We start from the raw sequence: 26686 nt of genomic DNA on the forward strand, positions 1-26686 counted from the left end.
TTATTAAAACAATGTTTCTTTGCATAATAGCAGACAAAAATTTATAGAACAGTATAGAAACTTTAACAATATATTAAAATACGCACAGAAACTCAGGATATGATCAGTTTAATTGGAGACAGATGTATCATGCAATGGCATTGGAACCACCAGGTGGTCAGCTGGAAAAATAAAATAACAGAATTAGAGCCCTACTTTACAACTTAAAATAAATTAAAGTTCAGATGGATCAAATATCTAAATGTAAAAAACAAAGTCACAAATCATCAGAAGAAAAATTGGAGGATTTTCATTTTTTAATTTCATACTAAGAAACACACTCCTAAATTTGATGAAACCCCAGAAGCCATACAAAAAAGATCATCAAACTTCTGCTTGGAGAACTAAACAAAGTTAAAACACAAAGGTGCGGGTGTATATGGATAATTTGCAATCCATACAGCAAATGACCGATGTCCAAGTACACGAACAGTTCTTACACTTTGATAAGAAAGCCAACACCCAAGAGAAAAATGCACAAAAGACTTGAGCAGTTACAGAGAAGGAAATAAAATCGGTTTCCTAAACTGTGAAAGGATGCTCACTCTTAGTGGTGGCAAGAGCAATGTGCAGGAAACTACCAGATGTCATTTTCACCTAATGGTTTAACAATGATGTCCACGAGGAAACTGCCCTCGGGGCACTGCTGGGTGAGAGTATAGAGGGACAACCACGATGGAGAACAATTGGGCACAATCCATCCAACTTTCAAATACAAAGATCTTTCTACCCAGCAATTCCACTTATCAGAGTATATCTCACAGAGACTTATCCTGTTGGTACAATAAACCCAGCCACACAGCAGTGTTGCCTCCAAAGCAAAAGGCTGGAGGTAGTCTAAATGACCATCAGTACATAACGATACAGCTATATAATGGAATGCTGTGTGGCCATGAAAAAAATAATAATTAGGTCACATGTGCTGACATGGGATGGCTCCTAAATGTTTTAAGTGAAAAACTACATGAACCTGAGGAAAGAACCTTTCAGAGGATGAGTAACTTGCTTAAAATAACATTGCTATTAAGGAGGGTAGCTGGTATTAGAACTCAGCTGTTTCTGAGTACAAGGCCCTGCTCCAGCGGGCACTGGGATGCTGTCCCGCTGCCGTGGGAAAGTCGTGTTGTTCATGAGATGGGGAAGGTCAATGAACTGCATATGTTCTGTGACTTTATGGATCCATTGTTTCTTTGGGCAGTTTTTCAAGGAGTTAAGGGACAGGATGGAGGGTGGAGGATGGACTGTAAGACTCTGACCTCCTTAATCATTTCTTGAGCATTTTATTGAAGCTTTCCTCTTCACATCAGTGAGGTGCTTCTGGGACTAGCTGGGAAGGGATGGCTTATTGATTCCTCTCTGGCACAGATCTGCAGCTGAGCGATCTAGTGCTGGGAAAGGTGAAAATTTGTCCCTTAACCCCACTGCTTCTTGAGAAGCATTTTGTACCCCAAAGAAAGCCAAAACCTTAGGGCAAAACCTTTCCCTTCTGAGGGGAAAGGCATCCAGCGAAGGAGTGCATTAACAGTTGTTGAAAGGCATGCGGCAACATCACACTCCAGTTCACGAAAGGAAATGAAGGCAGAGTTCTTATCTAATTAAAACAGCTTGGGGAAAGAAAGTGGGCAAAGGGTAATTACTTAAGTTTGTATTTGGCCCAGAAAAGAAAGATTAGTATTTCTTTTCTGGCCAAAAAACTGTCAGGAAACCTCAAAGTAAAATGCTTGCTTTAGAGTCGTAGGGAATTGTTCACCCCTGAATCCCACAATGCCTGACATAAATGAATTACTTGGCCCTTGAGATGCTTCCTTAAAAAAGCTATTATTCATTTTTCTATAGATGGGAAAGTTAGATTTGATTAAGGTTCTGAAGATTTTACAAAACAGTGTGAAGGCTCAATTTTTAAGTGCCTTATTTAACTTCTAAATTCTAATTCCCTTGGTGCAGCGGTAGTCTTACTGCTTTTATCAAGCGGGACAAACCTGGCCAGACAGAAATGCATTGCTATTTCCCACAGATATGTGGAGGTTTTTGGTTGTTGTTGTTTGTGGGTGTGTTTATTTTTGCTTTCCTCTGTTTGAAAGTTTCCGTGGTAGCACGGTGCAGAATGTGGTCTACGGGGCGATCAGGAAACTTTGGTCTTATTTCTGTTCTGCAGTTCACCTGCTTTGCGTCCCTGAGCATGTCAATTCACCTCATTGAGGCTTGGTTTCTTCATTCCTGCAGAATGAGGAAATGTGTGTTAAATTCTTATCAAGAAATGCAGAGCACGACATAGAGAGAAGCAAAGCCATTCTGATGGAATCAGACTAGAGAGCATAGACGCTCGTCCTCCTAACCCATCCTACGTAGTTTTGAGATGACCTCTGAATCATCTCCAAGGGCCCCTAGAATTCCTGTGTAGGAAAAGGTATTGGTCAAAGGGTACAAAGTTTCAGTCAGAAGATGAATAAGTTCTGGGGAGCTAATGTACAGCATGGTGTTGTGGTGTGGGGGTGAGGAAAACAAGGAGATGGTCGAGGGTACAAAGTTGCAGTTATATAAGATAAAGAAGTCCAGAGCTGTAGCCTATAGCATAATGGCTAGACTTAAAACCACTATATTGTATAGTGGAAATGTGCTGAGAGAGTAGACTGCAGGCGCTCTCACCATGTATACACTCACAAAATGGAACTATGTGAGGAGACAGATATGTTAATTAGCTTGACTGTAGTCATCATTTCACTGCATATAGATATGTACACACATATATATACACACACACATCAAAACACCACATTGTACATCTTAAATATATACATTTTAATTATTTTTAAGGTCAAGTATAATGCAGACAAGAAATCAAGTCATTTACATACTAATATTGATTCTGATAAAAATACATGCAGTAAATTAAAAGTAAGAGTATATTTATCCTCAATTTATGAAATTGGTTTAGTGTGCTATTTTTTCAAATGACTCAAAAATTAAAATATCTTATTGAAAAATAGTAGTACTGCTTTGAATATTTGAACTTTGTGATGAGAATAGATCTTAAGTGTTTTCACCAAACACACACACATGATCACTATGAGACAATAATTATGTTAATCAGCTTGGTGTGGTAATTGTTTCACAATGTATAATACATCAAATAATCATGTATATCTTAAGTATTTATAATTTTTGTCCATTATGCCTCAGTAAACCTGGAAGAAATATTTAGTACAAGAACTAAAAACACTGTCAAAAAGAATAGAAAATCATCAGTCTTGATAGTTTCTAGAGTCCCATCACATGCTAACATTTAATAGTTCTATAATTCTATATTTGTAAGAAAAACATAAGTAAAAGTGTAAAGATATTTTTGCCCTCCCTTACAAAATAAAAAGATAATACTCTTCTTCTCTAATAATGTGTAAACCATGAAAACCCTTGTTGTACCTTTTAATATGATTAATTCTAAGCAAATCTTGGAATAAAAAGCTTTGTCCTAACACTGAAATGCACAAATAACGATACCTAATGTCATTATGTGTCAGTCACTGCTCTAGGCACATTACACATGTTAGTTTATTTAACCTTCTTAATAACTCCAGATCCCGTTATTTTCTCCATTTTCCCAATGCAGAGCTAAAGGCAGAGAAGTGAAGTCACTTACCCAAGTCTTTTAGCCAGTGAGTGGCAGAGCTGAAATTCAAACAGAGCAGTGTGATTCAGACCCTGTACCTGGATTTCTGTGTTAAATAGAGCCCACCAGAACTGGTGTACGATTTTCTTGAGAGAACACAGAAGGGTAAAATGTTGGAGTTGGGATGACTCTTACAGACCAGCGCATCCAAATCTTTCAATTTATAAGTGAGACCAATTTGAGAAGGGGGGAAAAAAACTAATCTTTTGGCTCAATTGAAAGTTCTTCCAAAGTTCCTCAAAATGATTTCTATCAGAATTTACAACTTTAATTCTTACATTAAGAAAAGAACTAATATAAGTATTAACTCAGAAAACATCAGACAAATAGACACTTTAAGGCTTAGAGTAAATGATCATTAGCTTAGGAGGTTATTTACATTTTCTTGCGGTGAGTTTTCAGTGCAAACTGTCTGATTTAGCTCTTACAAGGGAACTTTGAAATCATGGCAGCACCCAGAGTTCCGCATGAATAGTTCGGTCACTTTAAAGAAAACCAGTATAGCTAGGGAATAAGATATAACAGGTTGTACATTTCTGAGCAATTAGAGTTAAAATGCCCAAGGACAAGAATTTTTCAGCCACCCAAGCAGTACAATAACATTCCTGAAATTCAAAACCAGGAATGTACATATGAATTAACATCCTTCATTAAAAAATTTTTTTAAATGTCACATCCCACAATTCTCAAGTTTGGATATTTGACATCATTGAGACCAACCAAAGAATGACTGGTTCAACAAGAGAAGCCAAGAACCAACATGAAAGCATCATGAATCAAAACATTTCTTCTTTTTTTCCTAAGTGTTTTATTTTTTTTAAATATTTTATTTATTTCTAGAGAAAGGGGAAGGGAGAGAGAAAGAGAGGGAGAAAAATATCAGTGTGTGGTTGCCTCTCGTGCACCCCTAACTGGGGACCTGGCTCACAACCCAGGCATGTGCTCTGACTGGGAACCAGACCAGCAACCCTTTGGTTTGTAGGCTGGCACTCAGTCCACTGAGCCACACTGGCCAGGGCAAGGCATTTCTTCTTAAGGCTTTATTTCAGAGCTGAAATATAACAAGTTGAGGGTTTTTTTTATGGGGGGGACTTTTATATGATACCATAAAAGTTACTTATTTCAGGACAAAACCACGTTTCATTTTAGAGCTGAAGCACGATGTCTATTGAGTTGTTCTCTCTGGAACTGAACATGGCTCCAGGCAGGTCCCACAAATATATTTCAAGTGTGAAAAACCCAGGCAGCCCCCAAAGCATATATTTAAAATATGGCAACTGCAAAACTTGCTTCTAAGTTTCTGAATGCTCTCTAGTGAAAATTTGAATCAACAAGGCTAAATTCTTAAGAATTAATGAGAACAGAACCCATGTAAAAAATAAGAACTTTTCTCAGTAACATAAACAAAAAAAATTAATGTTTTTGCATATGATAAGCTCATTTACAAATGAATTTTTTAAAAACTAAGATGCATAAACAAACATTTTAAACTTCTAAACATTTGCATGAAAAAACAGTCAACTTCACTGTCATCAAAAGAATGGGCAAGCATAAACACACACAATAAATCCAATGGGCAAAGCGGCAGGGCTTCTCCGCCTTGCTGAGGTTCATTTGTTCACACAAGAAAGAGAACAATGAATGGCTGATCCATCTCAAACACACACTCTCATTGAGAGCCTGCCGATATTCTTCAATGAATCAGAGTCACTTAGTAGTATGTTTGGGGACGTAAAATTAAGAAGAGCAATCTCTTCTTTTCTGGTTTTCTCTTTATTCCCCTAACCTGTGTAAAAAGATAAATCACTTAAGTGGAGTAACCAAACAGGCTCAGTATGCTGAACTGAAAGAATTGAACCAAGTTGAAAGAACAGGCTCAGTCAACTGTATTTCCTTAATTTTATGACACATTTCTTAAATGTTTTTGAATTTCTAACCCAGCAATTAGTTGTGATACAGTTGTTATTGCCTGTACTTTTTTGTAAGTTTAGAATTGTAGTTAGAAAAGTCTTCCATTCATTCGCTCAGTTATTGTATTCATCTGATAAACTCTTATTTATTGAATGCCTCCTACTGTAACTGGAAAAGACACCAGCGTTCAGGCTGCCCGTTACTACCAAATCCAATAAGCAATGACAGCGATTGAATCTTTTATGGGTGCTTTATTCAGATGGCTGGTGATCCGAGAAGATGGCGGGTTCATACCCCAACAAAACCATCTTCCCTTCTCTTTCCCGGCCAGATCTTTTATAAGGGGATGGGGGAGGACAAACAAGGTAAGGTGAGGGCTTTAAGATTCAGAAGCTGCAACATTCCTGTCCTGGGCAGTTAGCTGTCTCCAAGGGGGAGTGGTGGTCATCTGCTCTTCCTGGAACAAAGGTTCAGATGTCCCCAGGAGGTAATCCTCTATCAATGCCCCAGGAGGTCAGCTGCTTTTCCCAGGAGCCAGGATGGGCCTTATCTATGGTTTCTGAAACAAAAGCTTAACATACACACTCCTTGCTAGACTTATAGCTTTTTATCTTACGCTAAAATTTTCCAAGTCTTGAGTCCCCTATCACTCTCATGGAGTTTCATTCAAGTGGGAGAAAAATAATAAGCCATTTGACCAATAAATAATTTCCAGCTGTGATCAATGCTTCCAAGAGAATAAAAGTGCAAAAGGGGCTAGTCAGGGAGGCTTCCCTGATTAAAAGACATAGGAGCAGCTGGAAGGGCAAAAAAAGAGGCTTTCCCTGACCTTCTCTTATCAGTCTCAAGACAGATGCTACAAAAGGAGCCCGGTTGTCATCAGTCCCCTCCCAGGGATTCAATCTTATCACGGCAGAGGAAAGTATCACAACTCCCATCTCTTCCTCAGGCGCATTCCTCTGTCCTGAAAGTCATTCGCTCTCTCTCATGTGGCCTACATTCTTCCTTCCCTGTTCTCTGTTAAGACGTATATAAGTTGTCAAACTGCACTAATTTTTTGAGTATTCCCTTTTTCTCCTGCAATGCCCTCATGCATGTAATGTTAAAAATCAATACATTTGCATACCTTAAACAGAAACGAATTCATAGAGACAGAGAGAACAAAGTGATGGTTGCCAGGTCAGAGGGGGGTTGGGGGCTGTGTGAAAAAGGTGAAAAGATTAAGAAGTACAAGTTGGCAGTTATAAAAACAGCCACAGCGCTGTGAAATACAGCCCAGGGAATGCAGTCAATAATATTGCAATAACTACATATAGTGTCAGTTGGGTACTAGACTTAACTGGGGTAACCACTTAGCAAGTCATATACATGTCTGATCACTATGCTGTACACCTGAAACTAATATTGCATGTTAACTGTAATAGAAACTTTTTAAAATTATTTTAAAAATATATGTGTATACCTTTTCTCCTGTTAATCTGCCTGACGCCAGTTTACTTCATAGACCAACTGAACCTAGGAGGGCACAGGGAAGGTCTTTCCCCGCTACAAGAAGAAACAGGAATGCAATTATATCAATAGATGTAGGCTACTGTCAGTGAGAAAAAGAAGGAATGTACATTTAATATAATATAATTTAATATAACATAATATATAATATAATTAATATAATTCCCCCACTCACTGCGTTGTTATTAAAACCATGGTATGTTCTATAAACATGGATTCTCAGAATCATGTAACCAGCGGCTTCTTATCTAGCCTGCTAAGGCGCTTGGAATTTCCACCTATAAGCCCTAAGGAGTTCTGGTTTCAACAGGAATGTTTCTCAAGAAATATAATACAATAACACAATGCAATCTGCTTTCAAAAATGAACATGAATTACTGGATCAGCCAACCCCAGGACACAGGCCCCTGAGAGAATGAAAGCTGAACCCCCTTTTTTATGGACTCGGGGATAGAGGACAGGAGAGGCAAGGAGGCAGGATTATGGGTGCCCCGAACTGGACTGAGGAAACTGAGGGACAAATGAAGAGAAAAGAGGTCCAGTTTTCACAATGACCCACACTATTCCAACTAACAGGAATGAATTTATTCCAGTGAACACCCTGCTCATTGATAAACCTGGCACTGCAGGCCAGTCGGTTCCTGAAAACACTCATTTCAGAACTTTTGTCATTGTTCATGTTTGGTCATTAATAGGAGCCTCCACCGAAAGGGAAATGAAACCACTTTTCATTGAGTGGTTTGAATATTTATGTGCATGACGTAGAATAAAAGTCCTTTGCCAAGTGTTTCAGCCAAGTGTTGACAGAAAATTAAACCAGAATTCTCTTGGGAATGCATCCCTTGCTTTCAGGCAAAGTAGGATAATAGGGGTTGTACTTGGTGTTAAACCAACTCCCAACTCCCGCCAGTGGAGGGTCTTTGTTCCTGTTACCAGTGACTCATTGGGTTACCTCAGATCAGTCCATTCACCTAGTGGGTCTTGGTTTCTCTATCTCACTCAGATAATACCTATAAAGGATCTGAGGTCCCTAGATAAGAAGTAACATTTTAGGAAACTCGGGCATTCATATGATGATGAAATCTATGATAACATTATCCCAATTCTCCTTATGGTTATAGCCCACAAAGAGTTTCTATTGTCTTTTCAGAATCTGCCCTTAGAGCAACCTTGAAAGCAAAAACACAACTCTAGTAATCTCAAAGCTCAGCCAAGGGTTATTAAAATTTGCAGCAGGATTCGAAGCTACCCTGAAATAACTGAACTGTCATACTTACATAAGGCTGCTTCAAAACGTTTAACATGGATCTTCCTTTTCAACAGAGCACAGTGCTTGGAAAAGGACAATTGTACTATGGACACAAAAACGTTCCGTTTTCGTCTGACCCAAGATAGACATGATCTGAAATTCCATATACTCTCAGAATTACACTGCGGTTGTTTCTTGATTTCAAGGCTCATTATGAACTGTGGTGTGAGCTGAGCCAGACTTGGGGCCCCTTCCCAGTTGTCCCCATTATCTGCATCTCTTTAATCGGGTTTCTCCTGACACCCCTCCCCACTGTCCTGGGCTGCCCATATTCTTCAGAGTGTAATATAAGCATACAGGCTCATGCACAAGCCGCAGACTGCCCACCTCCAGGAGGTCGCGTGTGCTCTATGCAATGTGCTTCATAAATATGCAAATTCCATCACCATGGTGAAAACAGCACATAACTCAGACATGCTCCGAAACGCTCCACATCACCAGATTTCCTCTTCCCTCTAAGGGGACATTTTTTCCCCTCTGTGTTCACTAGATGTTAATAAATACTCCTTTTTCTTTGCAGAATTATATTCTTGATAAGATGTATTACAGAAACTAAAGTCCATGGCAAGGCTTTTGGGCACTCTACATCTCTCTGGCTTCAGTTCACTCCACAAATCTTCCCAAATTTTCTACTTCCTTTCTACTCTTTCCTTCCAATTCACCACCAAGAAAATTATTATTGGTCTTGCCCATGTGTTAAATATTAGAAAGGGAAAAGTGTATGGCCAGAACACTGATTTAGAAGATGGAAAGGACAGTAAAAACTAGGAGAGTCAGGACTAAGCATGCCTCCTCAGAGAGACCATCACTCCAATAGTAGAATTATGGGGAAATGGGAGCAGGGCCAAATCGAGAACTGTAGACCATTCCTGCATCTGACCGCTATTGCCTTGTCACAGATCCTGGTAGGTAAGATGGCATAGCACCTACCCCAGGACAATTGGAAGTAGCAGATATGTGCATGGTCTTTCAAGCTTATTACTCCTGCCACTACATTCCTAGCTCATCAAGTCAGAGAACAGACTTCAACCAGAAAAGAAGCAACGGAAGCTATAGGAGATACTGAGGGGCCAGAGACTGAGAGATGAAAGACAACAGGCAAATTCTATTTCAAAGGAGCACCGAGGGGGAATGCTCCAAGGACTCACAGTGACCTCATCTGCTATCATCTCAGCCAGCCCAGCAACATTTCCTGAGGATGGAACCCGGGCCGGTCTGGCTTCAAAGCCCACATTCTGGCCCTGCCTGGGGTCCACGTTTGTCAGGCTGATTGTGGTACGTTTGTCAGGCTGGAGGCAAGAATACAAATGGGGCCCAAGACTCCATCTTGTAGGATCTTTTCTGAGAGTAATGGTTTAATAGTGAAAACTTCACAGTGTGGACTTTGGAGTGTGACAGGCCCAGTGCCAATCACAGCTCTGCCACTTTCTGATTGTGGGGACATTAAGCAAATGGCTCAGGCTTCGGAAACTTCAATTTCATCAGCTGCAAATCGGAGTTGTTGCGAGGTTTAAATTTTAGAATGCATTTCAAACACATAGCCTACAGACTGCCATATAGTCAGGATTTGATCAACATTAGTACTGTTACTACTATTATATTACTAGCTTGACTGTCCATTGTTTGAGTATTGGTAGCTAAGAACATTTGTGGATAAGAGAACAAATACCAGAAAGTTTTGAATTTGGAAAAAAATTCAGCCTTCAGTTCCAAATAACCAGCACCATCTTTGAGACCTTGGCCACTACTGACTCTCTGCCTTAAGTTTCCCTTTGCCAAAAAAGTACCACTCTCCACCCAGCCCCACTCCCAGTCTCTGCAGGTCCTTACTGAAAACAGGAGCATGTTTTTCTAACTTTAAACTGAGCTACAACAGCCTGACAAGAATACTTAAGTCTGCAAGGAGATGATGGTACAGAACATTTCAATCTGGTTCTAGTTGATCCATTCTAGAAAATGGCCCAATAGGGACCCACAGGTGGTAAATGGGCCTAATGCCCTTCTCTGCACAAGTCGGGCATCTCCACTGCCCAGGTGGCTAACACCTGTTTCCGCTGGACTCCCTCTGCGTGAAGACAATCGGTTACCTCATTATTTGTAAGGGCGGGAGGGGAATTAAAAGTGTTATTATCCATTGGTGCTTTGAGGTGATTATCCAAAAACCTCCTAATAAGGTCTTAAGGGGACATAACAAGAACAAGAACGGTAATGGACTCAAAGTGATTTCTAAACTGAAATTCTACCTGAATGTGGCGCCGCCTGGGGACCTGGTGTGCAGAAATGAACCGGGGGAAATCCATCAGGTGCAGGATGGGGTTGAGAGGTGTTCAGATTCTTAATTTTATCTAAGACTGGCTGCGTTGCTGTGAATTTCAAGGTCCTGGGGCCGCGGAGTCTGATGTCACCCCGGACCTGACCCCCATCAGCCTGGGGTCCTGGACTGGCAGGAACGCTAGATGTGGAGAAGAAGGCTGTGGCTGCTTCTTTTTCTCAAAATCCCCGCCGGAGCCCAGAGTCAGGGGCTCCCCTGCGTGCTCATCACGTGCACAACCTAAGCCTTTCAAACCGGCTCAGAGGCCCGAGGTCCCGGACGCCAGGGTGATTTTTAGGGTTTTCTTTCTTTATTATTTCCCTTCTTGTTCTCCACAGTTGATGATTTTCTGCAGAAAAACGGCTGAGAAAAAAAGAACCTATTTCATTTCCAGTTCCCATCACCGCGATTTCCACATGGATGTGACGTTAGCCTCCACTTCCGAAACAGCCAGGTGACTCACGCGGGGACACCCCGGGGCGGGGCGCAGGAGTTTCTCCTCCCGGCTGGCGGCAGGCAGGCGGGGAGGGGCACCGCCGGCCTCCTACGCCCTCTGCCGGCGGCAACCGTAGGGGCCTTAAGACTCTCTGCGATGCTGGTCAGGGTCACGTGACTGGAAAGTCCCTGGTGGAAATCCCCACGCCAGCCGCCGTGGTAAAACAGAAAGAGAGAACAGAGAACTGGCAGTCTCCAGTCTTCGTGGCAGGCCAAGTACAAGCTCAGAAGCCGCGTGGGCGGAGCAGCAAGAACCCTGGTGGCAGCGGGCGCGACCCACACCCCCTGCCAGCCCAGACAGCAGGCAAGCCCGGAGCCCCGGCGTCCATGGGGTGCCGCCTCCTTCCAAGTCCAAACCCGACCCCAACCTGCAGCGTTCGCCGACCCTGAACTGGACTTGGGACTTCGGGAGAGGACTGCGAGGCCCGGAGAGGTATGCGCCGCGTCTGCCCCGGATTTCTTCCTCCCCGCAAGGGCTGCGGGGGCACATTTGGCAGCGACTCCCAGGCGGGACTGGTCATCTTGGCTCTGGTTTTGCAGCGGTTCTGGAGGGCGGTTTGTTGCCCATTGTAGGTTTTGAGATGCTGAGAGTTTGAGGTCGCTGCCCCAAATGTTGGGGTGACAGCCCTGGATTCCTCCAGCCAGATTATGCAGAGAATTTAAACTGCAGCTGACTGGTGGACAATTGCTCCAGGGCTGCTTGGTCGGGTGGTCGTTTGTGCTTTGCTCCTTTTCGGGTCTTTTTTTTTTTTTTCTGAGAGGGGTGGGGACCAAGGGCTGCATACTGATGGCCACGTAGACCTTGCAGAACGTTGTGACTTCTTCCCAGGTTGTGCAGAACCAGCGCAACGGGTGTGATGTTTCAGGCCATCCTTTCTAGGGAGGGCTTGCAGATACTCCAGAAAGAGTTCTGTGCAGGTGGGTGGGTGGGTGGGTCGGGGGACAAGGCCCATACTTTTAAGTTGCAGCATTGTAAGAGAAGTGTGCATGTAGAAGTGGGTCGTTGGCTTGCATTTTGGAGGCTGCAGTTTGGAGTGATCTTCAGGCCCCTGCCCCAGCCCCTACCCTACAGTCAGACAGTCTTTGTCAGCCAGGGTCGTCCCACATCCTGCCACCTGGCCTCTCAGGAAAGCAGTGGTATTAAGTAAGGAAGGAGCTCAGCTCTCTTTGAGACTGCTTTGTTTCTCCTTGCCTCTGATCTTTCCTTGGAAAGCGGGTCTGGTCAGGTGTCTCAGGGCAGCATTTTGGGAGAACCATTGTCATTAAAGAGCCCTCTGGACCGGAGCACTTGCGGGTCAGGTTATAGAGCAGCCAGTTACTGCTCCATTTTCATTGTCTAAGGTGCTTCTTTCATTCTTGCAATTCTTTGTACAATTTTTGGATATTTGGAGGGGTGCTTTCCAAAATTCTATGAGGTATTTGATGATAAAAAGTCAGCTGCGTAACAGTAACATTAAGAAATGTTAAGGGTAATATTGCATGTCTTATAAATAAATATATATAATATCGTATGACCTGTGACAGTATAGTCATATGCCAGAAAAATTTATTCTTTAATCTTAAGTGTTCCACACTTAAGATTGCAATATGTTCTCAGCCTATGTCCTGGGAACTTGGACAGTGGCTTTTGATCTAAGGAGGCGATTCTGCAGGCTGTGCAAGACTAAACGTATGAATGAGATGCCACTGGGTTATTGAATATTGACTGACATTTGCTTGTCTTGCATATAGCTTACAGCTCTAACTATTTGAAAGATCTTCAGGTTCAGAAGAAAATAATAGAAGAGTCAGAAAAGCAAAAAGAAGCTCCACCTAGCTTGTTTAGAAACCTTCCTATTGCCTTTCTGTTTCCATCTGGAGCAGCAGGCACTGCAACCACAGGTTTGGTGGTGTGAGAACAGCGAGGGGCAGGAGTTGCAAGACTTGGCTTCTAGACAAAGTTCTGGCTGCTAGGCAAGACCTGCCTTCTAGGCAGAGCTCACACTGGATGGTGTGAGAGCTGAACAAGACCTGTACTCCTGTTGTTAGCTGCAAACTTAGGTGATCATGTGATTTCAAGAGAGGGAGTAAGGTAGTCTTTGATTTTTAACCCCAGCATCAAGCAGGCCCTCAGTAGGTGGATGGACAGACACATGAATGACATAATAAAAGAGACTTTTGCCACGCCACAAAGGGGAAAGTGTGATGCTTTTGTCCCTTCATTGTGTCTGTGGTCCTGCTATAATTTTGCCTAATTTTGCCTGCAGGGAATGGTTGACATCAGAGGAGAGATTACTATCTGACCTCTGCTAGGGAATGACCTTTCCCAGGCTTCCTCTGGCAATCGGATTAGGAATTCTGATCCAGAACTACCACCAGAAAACTGCTCAGAAGCAACCTTGGGGCCATCTAGTCCCACCTCTTCTTGAGTGGGCCACAGAATTTAGGCAATGTTATCAATGGCTTTAAGTGGGTCTAGACCCACTTAAAGGAGTGTCCTCCCTAACCTCCAAGTTTCTTCTCCCTTTCACATTGGTTCAACTTCTTTCTCAACTAGAGGCTTGCCCTGTCCGGCAAGTAGTCTGATGCAGGAGTGGGATTAATAGTGGCCATGACACTTTCTAGGGAATATCTTCATTCCCTAAAACCATCTTTGTCTTCATCTTGGAAGTTAGGGTGTATGACAAGACACCCTCCTAAGGACCAGTGAATGAGAGCTGGCTTTGCACACTGCAGAGATCCCACGTTATGTCGGTTCACATCTTTCCCCACTGTTGGCATGGGGTGCAGGTGCTAGGTTTTGCCCTCTCCTCTGGCATATGTCCTGAGTGGCCCCCTGGCTGAAATTTCTTTCCTCATCTGCTGCCAGACTTTCATTTCCTTCCACCCACTGATTAGGTTAGAAGATTTCAGGGGGTGAAGACAGGGTGGGAAATGCCTCTGAGCGTTGGTACCTGGAGGATGATAATCAACTTCGGTTGGCTGTTGCATTGACGTAATTGAGCTCTGATGGCTGCTCTTGGAAGTGTAGAATTTATTATTCTATTATTGATGTTATTTTATTTCTTATTCTAATGTTTAAAGTTCAGTGGAAAGGTTTGGAAAGATTGCTGATTGTTTGCTCTTAAAATTGTGAAGCATCTTGCTGGACATGCAGGCTTTTTTGTTGGTTATAAAACATTTAGATTTAACTCTTCATAAATATTATAATACATTTTATAAATGAACTCTTTGTAAATATTTCTCCTTGGGGCTACAGAGGAAACTCCAGTCAGATGCCTAGGGGACAGCATAAAATTGCAGGATTTTTCACAAAATATTTACTGTCTTTCCAGCAGAGGGTTATTCCCCTCCTCCTCAGTACCCACTCTCCGCCTTCCTTCTCTTGTTTAGACTAATCTTTAAAAGTGATGTAATTTAAAACAGTCCACTGTGAGTTAATCTTCAAGGCCAGCTAGTATCCTGGGAGCAGAGGTGACTAAGATCTTTTGCCTGCGGATTAGGGTAATGACAAGATCAAACACTGGGGTTTCCTGCAGGCAGGTATATAGGAGAAGCATCAAAGTCGAGCTAACGGAATGGGTATTTTTCCTCTTCAGGTGTTGTAGAACAACATGATGGCTGAACAACTCCTTCCTCAGGCTTTGTATTTGAGCAATATGCGGAAAGCTGTGAAGATCAGAGAGAGGACTCCAGAAGATATTTTTAAACCTACCAATGGAATCATTCATCATTTCAAATCCATGCACCGATACACACTGGAAATGTTCAGAACTCGCCAGTTTTGTCCACAGTTTCGGGAGATCATCCACAAAGCTCTCGTAGACAGAAACATCCAGGCCTCCCTGGAAAATCAGAAGAAGCTCAACTGGTGTCGGGAAGTCAGGAAACTTGTGGCTCTGAAAACAAATGGTAAGTCCTGCCTTTGTCTCGTGTGTCCCGGTGCTGACGCCTCTTTTAGTACATTGTAGCAGTGCCAGCCCAGGCCCAAATCTCTTGAGGCCATTGACCCCTGAGTATAGAAACTCTGTGGGGCATGTGATGAAAGCAAGCTTGTCTTATGAGTATTTTTATTAGGGATAGTTTCTAGTTGTGCATGTTAGAGAACAGAATGTATTAAGGCTTGGGGAATGCATTTCTAAACACCATGCTCTTATTAGGTTACTTATGTATCTACTTCTTTTAACTATTTAATCATTTATAAAACTCCCTTCCCTGGCCAGTGATATAAATACTAATAGGCTTTAGTGCAAAAGAAAAGCATAGTGTGAAAACTGGTATTACTGTCATTTCCCACTGTCATTAGAAAATGCTTGTGATGATGACCTTGCACTTCTTGACTTGGTGGCATTTCATGGGTTAACCAGGGAATGGCTGCTGAGGGCAAGAGGGGCTCCTGTGTCTGTGACTCCCTTGCCAAGGTTCTGTTGCTTATGGTCCCATGATATGAATAGAAGGATATTTGAACTTTTTAGCACTGATTTTAGACCTCTGCTTAGTACTGAGTTTCTTGCTGTCTGTGCCTGTCCAATGTCCCTTTACCACTAGTAGCTGTTTCCTGTTCTGAGCTCTACTCTTTTCTTTTTTTTTAATGATTTCCTTTGAGCCAGAGAATGCATATCCCAGAAATACTGTTTCATGCAGATACAAAATTCTACATCATAGATGTAGCTAATTATTTTTTTAAGATTTTATTTATTTATTTATTGACATAGGGGAAGGGTGGGAGAAAGAGTAAGGAGAAAAACATCAGTGTGTGGTTGCCTCTCATGCTCCCCCTACTGGGGACCTGGCCCACAACCCAGGCATATACACTGACTGGGAATCAAACCGGCAACCCTTTGGTTCACAGACCAGTGCTCAATCCACTGAGTCACACCAGCCAGGATCGATGTAGCTAATTATTATTGCACAAAGCAAGTTAGCCTGTCCACTATCAATTACATGCTTATAATTTAGGTAAGGGCAGAATCTCAGGTCCTTAGATCAGGGACAGTCCCAAACCATCCCAATCAAAGTAATACATACAACTGTGTGCAGAAAACCCTGGTGGGCAATGAAATGATAAGAACATAAACTTAAGTAACTTAATTGGTACATTAACTTTGGCCATTTTTGACTTGGGTAACTTGGTGTGACGGAGGATGTGTTTTTTTGTTTTTTGTTTTGCTTTGGTTCTGGGGGGTCTTGTGCATCATCTTAACACCTTGCTTATATTTTTGAAGTGCAGATTTTTAGAAACATAGGGGAAAAAACTGGGGATAGCTAGTGTTTCCATTGTTTTTGGCATTGAATCAAGCAATGCATAGAAGTAGGTAATTATGTTAAGTCATCATCAAGGGATTTATATTTCTGACTTTGCGGTTTTAACTCTCTCCCTTTTTGTTACCAAAAAAAAAGGGATGGAGTCAACTTTGGGAACAGAGATTCCGCCAAATTAGAAATGTGGTTGAAAGAGAAAAACCTCATTATTATGAACAGCATTATTACCATGAACAGCAGTTTAGGTTTAACTTGCTCTGTTTCCTTAAGAAAAAAAAAAAAGGAATGTAAAGAGTAAACTCTTGTCAAGATTTGTCATTTAAATCGTCAAGCGTTCAGCCTACACAGAAAACTACAAAAGCCAGTGCATTTCTGGAAATAAGAATTTTTAGTCTCAGAATCCTTTTATTTCACCACTTTCAAGACAATGTCTTTAAATTCTGGAAAAGGAAGAAAAGCTCTTTAGTAGAGGGGGAAAACAAATGACTTTTCCTCTCTGATTTTTATTAGCACCTTTTAAAAAAAAAAGCCTTCCCCTCTATGGGTGCGTTCTACAAAGTCAATGGTTTGGGGAGGGGGTGATTCACAAGTTTGCATTTGAGGATATGAGACTGTGGTGAATGAGGAAGGGAGTAGGTGGCATAAAGTTGAAACTTCATGTGAAAAATTCCAGCGTCTATTGGCTGCAGCGATTTCACTTGTATAATGAGTGGCCTATTCCAGCTCACCCTGACCACACCCACTTGGAAAGTCCAGGGTGCACTTCGCAGTTTAAATGTCTACACACCAGAACAAAAAGTACAATAGCTATTGCTCAATTGCTAGTCAAATAACTTAGCACTGGGGAATTCCAGATGTTACTTAGGGAATTTTATACCAGTGCATCTCAATAAAGAACTGAAAGCACAAGAAGAAGAAAAAAAGCCTTATCTTTGCTCTAGATTTTGCAAAGGGGAAATTTCAACAGAAGGCAGTCGTTGCCACACTTCTGTCAAGCAAGACACACGGCTTGGGCGGTCTTGTTCGTGCGTTTGTTTGAACACTTATGTAGCTAGTTTTCCTAAGTGTGTAAATTGAAGAGATACTGGCTGTGAATATATGTTTTCAGAGGTTTTGTTATTATTTGGGGCTTTTTTTTTTTTTACAGTTTGACTATAATTAAAATTTGCTAAAATTTCAGAGCTTTGTTGCCCTACTTATATACAAAGAAAAGAGTTCATATTTTCTTTTTAAAAACAATTTTACACTTGCCAAAGAGAAGAAAGAATTGACTTTTTTTTTGTATTAAATGTTCTCCCAAAATGTTTATTGTTTGGAGTTGGAGGTTGGAAAAAGTACAGTCTCTGAAACTGTATTTTAACCTATAATAGTAACAAATTCATGGCATAAAATTAGATCTATCTTTTGCTCAAAATGCTCAAAATCTTTTAAATGCCAGCCTTAAACACTGAATTATTTGCAAGTGTAGACATCCAGGCACTTCTTAACTTTTAAAAAAGACTGCAATTTCCAGCAGGCGTGTTCATGTAAGGCATTTCTGGGGGTCAGCAAGAGCAGGTAATGCAGTGTTCTTGATCCCACTTTACAAACCAGAAGAGGAAACTCCCTGGCCCCAGAGGCTACAGTGAATGGTCACTTACCACTGAGTCATAGCCAGACTGTCCCTGTCTAGTGAATGGAGCCAGGCTGGCTTCCTGGTTTGTGCACGTTGCCTTGTGTGTACTCTCCCAGGGGTCGAAGGTAATAGTGCCAGTGTCTTGGCCAGAACATCAAGATATATTAGAAAAGGGACAGACTTTAGAGACCACAATCCAATGCCTTCATTTCACAAAGGGCAAAAAGACTGAGGTTAAGGAATTTCCTCCAAGGTCACCTACACTAGTTGGGGCAGAGCTGGGCTGGAGCCAAGGTCTTGTGATTATCTGTCCCTGGCTCCTTTGCTCTTTTGGTATCAGTCATTAAAAATAAGGATTTTTTCCTTAAAGCTGGCATCACCTTGTGAAATGTTATCAGTTGACCCTTTGCATTTCTGCACACCCTATTGGGTCTCCTTGATAGCAACAGGGCTCATTCGCACTGAGCCCTTCGCTGGGTTAGGATGTGGATTTCTCCAATCGGCTTCCCTTGTGTCCTCAGGTGACGGAAACTGCCTCATGCACGCCGCTTCGCAGTACATGTGGGGTGTTCAGGACACCGACCTGGTCCTGAGGAAGGCCCTCTTCAGCACTCTCAAGGAGACGGACACACGCAACTTTAAATTCCGCTGGCAGCTGGAGTCTCTTAAATCTCAGGAATTCGTGGAAACGGGGCTGTGCTATGACACCCGGGTATGTTCCGTTCGCCCATTATGCACTGATGGACAGAGCTCCATGGTGGGGAAGAGGGTACCTGAGGCCAGGCCCTGCTCTCGGGAGCAGATGATTTTCTAGGTCACATGAGCTAGGCTAAGCAAAGCGTCATGGATGGAAAGCACCAGAAACCTCCTGAGGGATGAAGCGAGGCTTCTGTCACTGCTGGGAGGCTTCAGGCCAGCAGCTTCCCAGCTGGGTGTCTCTTCATTTTGGCTCCATTGTTCTGATCACGGGCTTCCCAGTGGCGCTTTGGTGGTTCTCAGTTTGATTGTCCATGGCATGCTTTACTGGGCCAGCCAGTCAGATTCAGAGTTCACCCTTCTCAGTCACAAGTTTGGAATTTTTGTGTACATTTGGACGAGGGGCTTCAGTGTTATGCCTCATCAGGGATTTTTTCGAAAGCAGGTGCTGTCCCCGCTGGCCTCCCCCACTTCTGAGTTTGCCTGGTAGTGGAAAAATGTAAAGGAAGAAAACCAAAATGGGGAAAAAAGGGTGATCATTTGAATGAGGATTTCCAGAAAGGGGAAAAGCAAGCTGAGTTATATAAATGAATAACCATACAGTGAAGTCAGAAGGATTTTTTTAATATAGAGTACATTCAAGCATTTCCCCCCCCAAATTCTTCCTGTAGAATTGGACTGATGAGTGGGACAACCTTGTCAAAATGGCCTCCACAGACACACCAGGGGCCCGCAGCGGCCTCCAGTACCCGTCCCTGGAAGAAATACACATATTTGTCCTGTGCAACATCCTCCGAAGGCCGATTATCGTCATTGCAGGTGAGATGCCCGCAGATCACTCACTCACTTGTACGTGAGTGCGTTTCAGCTTTAGTGCTTCGGCTCTCAGGAGACCCACATTGCTGAAGTAACAGGCAACAGTAGCTAAATGGAATGTGATGGCAGTCACCCGAGGGCCTAATTTGTTTCTTTTTCTTTCCTTCAACAGACAAAATGCTGAGAAGTTTGGAATCGGGTTCCAATTTCGCTCCTTTGAAGGTGGGCGGGATTTACTTGCCTCTCCACTGGCCTGCCCAGGAATGCTACAGATATCCCATCGTTCTCGGCTACGACAGCCAGCACTTTGTACCCCTGGTGACCCTGAAGGACAGCGGGCCCGGTGAGAAAACTTCGAGTTCCTTCACATTTGTGACTGCTGGTAGATAGTGGTGCTTGTCCCCCCGAATGTGGGTTTGCTCTTTGTCACCTTGCTGCAGTAGTCTCACTGAAGTGCATTATGTGTATTAGAATATAATATTCTGTCATCTGCTTGGTGAGCAACAGTAATGCCGTAGCAGTGATTGTGCTACCCCCTTACCTTCTGTGTATGGCTTCAGAATTCCTTTTAGCATGTTAGTTGCAAGTAGGAGATATATATATATCTTATGACTACCATCTCTATTAATAAGTGACCAATTAAGGCCACACAGATCCCTTCATACAGTGCATGAAGCCGTGAATGTCTGTCAGGTTAGCTATTACTATAACAGCATAATGTGCAATAGGTACTTTGTAGGTGCTTTAGGCATATTACTTTATTTCATTTCGTCCCACAGCAGCTCTGGGAGCTGTAAGCATTGGTAGCCTCACTTTATAGTTGAGGCACTGGAAGCTCAGAGAGGGTAATAACTTTCCCAATGTCCCAGAGCTTGTCAGTGGCAAATTCGGGATTCAAACTCAGGTCAGTCTGACTGTCAAGTGTGGGAATTTAACAAGATCCGCTGCCTCCAGGCTGCTTTACATTCTGTGAGCTTCCTGGAAACAATACATTTTATATTAGAGTTTAGAAGAGTTTGTTTCCCCGTTTGACTTTGTGGCTAGCTAATAGTTTTCCACTCTGTAATTGTGTCCTTTCTGCATGTTCAAATGTTAATCATTGTGTGTACAGCCTCGTACATCATCTCCTGCAGTAAATGTATGTTTTACTTACGTGTTATTTTTTTTCCCCTCAGAAATCCGAGCCGTTCCACTTGTTAACCGAGAGCGAGGAAGATTTGAAGACTTAAAAGTTCACTTTTTGACAGATCCTGAGAATGAGATGAAGGAGAAGCTCTTGAAAGAATACTTGATGGTGATAGAAATCCCCGTCCAAGGCTGGGACCACGGCACCACCCATTTGATCAATGCTGCAAAGTAAGCACTTTATCTTCCCTGTGCCCTGGTGCCAGCTCTCACTGTTTTACATTCAGCCACATAAGCTGCCGCCACCTCAGTGCTCAGCAGTGAAGTTACTGCATCCAGCTTCCTCCAGTGTGAAGCAAGCTCAGGGGCTTGTCAGACTCAGTGAGGATCACTTACTTGAGGCATTAGTAACTTTGGTTTCAAGTGAGAACAAGTAATTTACCCGTCATGATTTCCCTGCATGTCTGGATGCTGAGAGTCAAGAGTTGGGGCTTTTAAAAGTTTGTTTACATCAAGGATAGTTGTTTTCTTCCTTGCTCTGGTGCTAGACTAGCAACTGAAAGTTCTTAGAAACAAAAGCTTTTTTTTTTTTTTCCTTAGCTTCTTGGTAAGGACAGACATACCAGACCAGACTGGGTTTTGTTGAATGTGTTTATGTAGCAGCCACGTGATTTCACCACAAGGAAAGGGGAGGAGACACCCAGAGTGTACACTGTGCAGGTAGCCAAGTTCCAAACACACTGGCTTTGTGTTAACAAGGTGCCTATTTCTTAGAACTTGAAATGCACAAAGATGACCTCGAAAGAGGTGAGAGAATTAGCTTGCCAAAGTGGAGAGTAACAGATTACAGAGAGTCAGTAAATAATGCCTCCGTGTGTGTCTCTTAGTTACACTCATGGCCATTAACTCCAGCAGAGAGCAGGCACCGGTTTAAAAATAATTAACAGCAAAATACGGGACACAAAGTTTCAAAGCAGTTTACACCATGAAGCAGACTAGTGCCAAAAGAACACGCTGAGTAATTTTTTACTAGAAATTTGATCTCTGAGAAGTTAGAAAGTAAAAGTGACTTTTTAAAAGGGGAATAGAGCCATTCAATGTAGAGGCAGCCCTTTCTTTAGAGTTATCCATAGTTCCTGGTGGGCCAGGATTGGTTGAAGAAGCCTGTGATTCTTGAAATCACGACACCCTGGGCTGTGTAATGTTGGAGGTGCAGACTCTCCCTGATGGGTGTGCAGTTCAGTGACTAGTTCCAGAATCTACTGGAACGATGCTAAAATTTGCTCTTATAAGCTATTGACATATAATGGTGTGTGTGCATATAGTCTCATATTTTTCCTTTTGGCCTTTAGGTTGGATGAAGCTAACTTACCAAAGGAAATAAACCTGGTAGATGACTACTTTGAACTCGTCCAGCACGAGTACAAGAAGTGGCAAGAGAACAATGACCAGGGGCGGAGAGAGCTGCACCCCGTGGACCCCTCCGTCTCCCAGCTGTCTCTCATGGACGTAAAATGCGAAACGCCCAACTGCCCGTTCTTCATGTCCACGAACACCCAGCCTCTGTGCCATGAATGCGCAGAGAGGCGGCAAAAGAACCAGAACAAATCCCCAAAGCCGAAGTCCAAGCCAGGCCCTGACGTGGTGCTTGGAGCCTCTCGGGGTGAGGCCTACGAGCCCACAGCCTGGAACCCCCAGGAGACAGCCGGGGGGCCTCATTCGGCCCCTCCGACAGCTCCCAGCCTCTTCCTGTTCAGCGAGACCACCGCGATGAAGTGCAGGAGCCCCGGCTGCCCTTTCACACTGAACGTACAGCACAACGGATTTTGTGAGCGTTGCCACAATGCCCGGCAACTTAATGCGGGCCACACCTCGGAAAACACGAGGCGTTTAGATCCTGGGAAGTGCCAGGCCTGCCTCCAGGACGTCACCAGGACATTTAATGGGATCTGCAGCACGTGCTTCAAACGGACTACGGCAGAGCCCCCCGCGAACCTCAGCTCCAGCATCCCTCCTTCCTGTCATCAGAGGTCTAAGTCAGACCCCGCACAGCTGCTCCAGAGCCTCTCCCCGCATTCCTGCCACAGAGCGGGGAGTGAAGCCCCCTCTGGCTGCCTCTCTCAGGCTGCACGGACTCCAGGGGACCGGACGGGGACAAGCAAATGCCGGAAAGCGGGCTGCATGTACTTTGGAACTCCCGAAAACCAGGGCTTTTGCACGCTGTGTTTCATCGAGTACAGAGAAAATAAACGTGAGTGAAATGATGGATTTCTTAACCCCTGTTTTGAAGCCCCCGTGTAGAGGGGTTCCTTCTTGACCTTCCAGAAAGGAGCCCCTCTAGGCAGTAGGGGAGAATGACACACAGAGGGACAGGCACACTGGCTCTGCCAGCCGCACACGGAGGCCAAAGGCACAGAACACTGTCTTCCAGATGTGCCTCTAGACAGAGTTCATTGCATTTGTGTCCATAGGTCATTTGGTGTGGGATCTATAAGGCAGAGTTTAAACTAGACGACTTTGAAACTTCGGTACAATAGAGAAAACTCAAAATCTAAAGAGCAGCTGGAGAGAGGGAAGTCTCTACTGACATTGTAAAAAAAAATCTGTGGGTTTAGAAATCTCTAATTTGAAAGCAGGACAAGCAGTTAACATGTCTCTGTTCTGTGACTGTGACTGCCCAGTGTGGGGCATTCAGAAGGAAGAGATTTGTAGAGATACAATAGAGTTAGTATCATTTTGTAAACTTTGCTGCATCCATAAAAGGCAGCATCTTCTCGCGTATCTGTCGAAGGCTGGCCTGATCTGGATTTTGAACCTGTTTCCTTCTGCTTGGTGACCCATGGATGGTACTGATAGTATCAACTCTCTTCCAGATTTTGTTGCTGCCTCGGGGAAAGTAGGTCCCACAGCCTCCAGATTCCAGAATGCAACCCCCTGCCTGGGGAGAGAATGCGGCACCCTCGGAAGCACCGTGTTTGAAGGATACTGTCAGAAGTGTTTCATTGAAGCTCAAAATCAGAGATTCCATGAAGCAAAAAGGACTGAAGAGCAACTGGTGAGACATGTTTGAGGTACTTCCCCCTAGTCCTCCTTGCTGGAGCAGCTACTACTGATTTACATGGCCTTAGCATACCTCAGAATTCATTTTAGGAAGCAAATAAAGTTAGCCAAAGGATAAAACCTCTTCAAGCCTCCCACAGCTAGAGACCTCTTGGGGTTGTAGCAGGAGCACAGACAGCGATGTAACCAGCCTACTTTCTAAATGACCCTTTACCAAGAGGAGATAGGATGAGGAGGCAGAGCATCCAGATGTCCCCACATAATGGCACAGAAGAAAAACTTTGACTGCGAGATGCCTCTCCTATTGTTTACCAGACAGTAGGAGTCTGTCTAAATAAATAATGGCAGCTTAGGCATCTCAGTGACTCAAGCTAGGCCAGTGTTCACAGGCCTCTGGGTTGGTATTGGGGGTTCCATTGGCGGCCCTTTGGCCAGGTCTGCCTTTGTGGCATGGGGAGGAAAGTGCTTGGAGAGCTCTTACTCACAGAGGCACATGGAACTCTGTTCCCTTGGTCAGACAGATAGTCTTCACCCCTCAAAGCTCCCTGTAGCATCCACACTGTCCTCTGAGATCGCACGTGCTTACCCTGAGAAACGTGAAACACAGTTCTCTCTGCTCTTTCCCCTCAGAGACTGAGCCAGCCCAGAGACGTGTCCCGGACTACGCCGAGTGGCTCCAGGCCCAAGTGCGCCCGGGCCTCTTGCAAGAACATCCTGGCCTGTCGCAACGAGGAGCTCTGCATGGAGTGCCAGCACCTCGGCCAGAGAGCAGGCACGGGAGCCCACCGGGCTGAGCCTCTTCCCGAAGAGCCCCCCAAACAGCGCTGCCGAGCCCCCGCCTGTGATCACTTTGGCAACACCAAGTGCAATGGCTACTGTAATGAGTGCTTTCAGTTCAAGCAGATGTATGGCTAACAGGAAACGGGTGAGCCAGCCCCAGCCGTTAGCCAACATGGTGCTATACCCTAAACACTCTGGTGCCGCTGGAGGGGCAGTCCTGCAACAGAAGACTCGAGATTGTCTTTGAGAAGGAGAGGAAAGATAAGTTCCTGATCGTGGCCTTGAACTTGGTAACCGGAGAACGTTCCCTGGTGGCCTTGGAGCAGAGCCTGTGACTGGCAGCAGACTGTCTCCAGTTCAGCCTGTGGGTCTGCCTCCTCTCCTGCAAGCGGAAGGCCAGGAGCGTTATGGAGCTGGAATGCGTGTCAGGACTGCTTCATTGTCTTTCAAGACAGAGTCAGAGCCACTGGCATTGGCATTGCCCAGAGGCGGGCAGCTGAATCTGCACGGCCCCCAGGCCCTCTGTGAGCAGGCTGTGGCCCACGGGCCGTCTGTGAGAAGGCCGGGAAGCTCAGGGAAAACGGACATTTTCAGAATGTCAGTAGTTCATGGTTTTTCCTTACCTGCCTCATTCCTTTCTCATGGACTGTGATTCTGAGGCTGCTGAGACTGAGTACATTCTGTAAAGTGAACCAGCTGCTCTTTACAATATGCACCTTGTAAAAATCAGAATATTTTAGTGGGAAGATGTGTAACTCTTGGTTATCACTGTCTTCACTTCCACCGAGGCTAACTTGAACTGAGGTGTGTATAAATAATGTGTACATATATAATGTACCCTTGTGTATAAGGGCGTTTTTTTGTTGTGTTTTTTTTCACTGTTGAAATGCTGCCCTAGAGTAAGAAGACGAAATAATAATAACCTATTTTCTGGTTGTTTTGGGGGCACCACCTGTGTGTACAGCTTTCATGAACTCAACCTGTTACCTTGGTAAAGGCCTTGGGTCTGTAGAGTTTACTTTATTTATTTTATTGAAAACTTTAAGGTTATTTAAATGAAGTTGTTTCTTCTGCTCCGGGGCAAATACTGTGGTGTCTCCTTGAGACGACAGGTCTGCTGCGGGCATGCTGTGGAGCCAGGCAGGTGCCTGCCTTCAGGGGGAGCCGCCTGCCTGATGCACTTTGGTTGCCTTCCCTAGGAAGAAAGGAATGCAGCGGTAGTAAATTTATTGAAATCCATGCTGCTTCCTAAGGAAACTTGGGCCAGACCCATGTCCCAGCCACAGTATATCATTGTCTCTGACTATTCTACCTCCTTAAGAGAGAACATTGGAAAGGAGCAGGGATGGGATTAGAGAAGATCCCAGGGTAAGATGTGGCCTTTGACAGTGGTTTCATCTGCTGTGTTAATGCTGTGTCCTGGGGTTGAAGGCAGTGACCTTGCGTCCAGTGAAACCTTAGCTTTGGGACAGCAAAGCCCTATAACCATGAGCATGAGGAAATGTCTTTCCATCCTTGGCCTGCAGTCTCTGTGTGCTTTGTGTCCCCGTCATGCTGATTCCAGAAGACAAAGGAAGGGAATGCATTCTCCACAGAGGTCTGGACTTTGGACAGGAAAATACTGACAATCTATATATAACTCTACACGGTCTTCAGTGTTTTCATCTATTTCCTTTAAGGTCTATATTTTAATATTTTGTATATAAATATTCTCATCCTTAATGTGAAAAATGGAATTATTTATACTTCTTATAGAAAACATTTGAAATTTGCACATTTAGCTATCCCAGTAGAATTGTTTACTCCATTGTTTATTAAAATTTCTCTAAATAATTGTAACTTTCCACAAAAGTTGACATTAAAAAATAAATTATTTAAGAACAAATTTTTATGTTTTCTACTTATGAATGACAAAAGAAGAAGGGCTGAATGTTAAAACCACACTTCCCAAGCAACTTTATTTCAAGGTGGAGCTGGGCAGGGGGTATGTGGGTAGTAAGAGTGCTTTGTGAGAATTATAACTGTGTGAGGGGAAGACATTGGGTTTACCAGCAGGACCCCAAGGCCCAGATAGGATTGCCAGTTTCCATGAGCTGCTAGGGTCCTGTGCTC

At 43.6% G+C, this 26686-nt stretch overlaps 1 protein-coding gene across 2 annotated transcripts; it reads left to right on the plus strand.

Annotated features, from left to right (window-relative positions):
- Positions 1 to 11272: 11272 nt before the first annotated feature.
- On the plus strand, positions 11273 to 26459 carry TNFAIP3 (TNF alpha induced protein 3). 2 transcript variants are annotated; one of them, XM_028510723.2, is made up of 9 exons: positions 11273 to 11674; positions 14820 to 15132; positions 18619 to 18809; positions 19465 to 19612; positions 19782 to 19952; positions 20785 to 20965; positions 22087 to 22985; positions 23608 to 23789; positions 24425 to 26459. In XM_028510723.2, exons 2-9 carry the CDS (start codon positions 14835 to 14837, stop codon positions 24707 to 24709), a joined length of 2355 nt encoding a protein of 784 aa, XP_028366524.1. In that variant the 5' UTR covers positions 11273 to 11674; positions 14820 to 14834; the 3' UTR covers positions 24710 to 26459. The 2 variants fall into 2 exon arrangements, with proteins under 2 accessions (XP_028366524.1, XP_035880669.1); XM_036024776.1 differs by having other exon boundaries at positions 23608 to 23805; positions 24425 to 24559.
- Positions 26460 to 26686: the final 227 nt, after the last annotated feature.

Source organism: Phyllostomus discolor, chromosome 4 (assembly GCF_004126475.2).
Source record: "Phyllostomus discolor isolate MPI-MPIP mPhyDis1 chromosome 4, mPhyDis1.pri.v3, whole genome shotgun sequence".
In the NCBI taxonomy this organism is placed as follows: Eukaryota; Metazoa; Chordata; class Mammalia; order Chiroptera; family Phyllostomidae; genus Phyllostomus; species Phyllostomus discolor.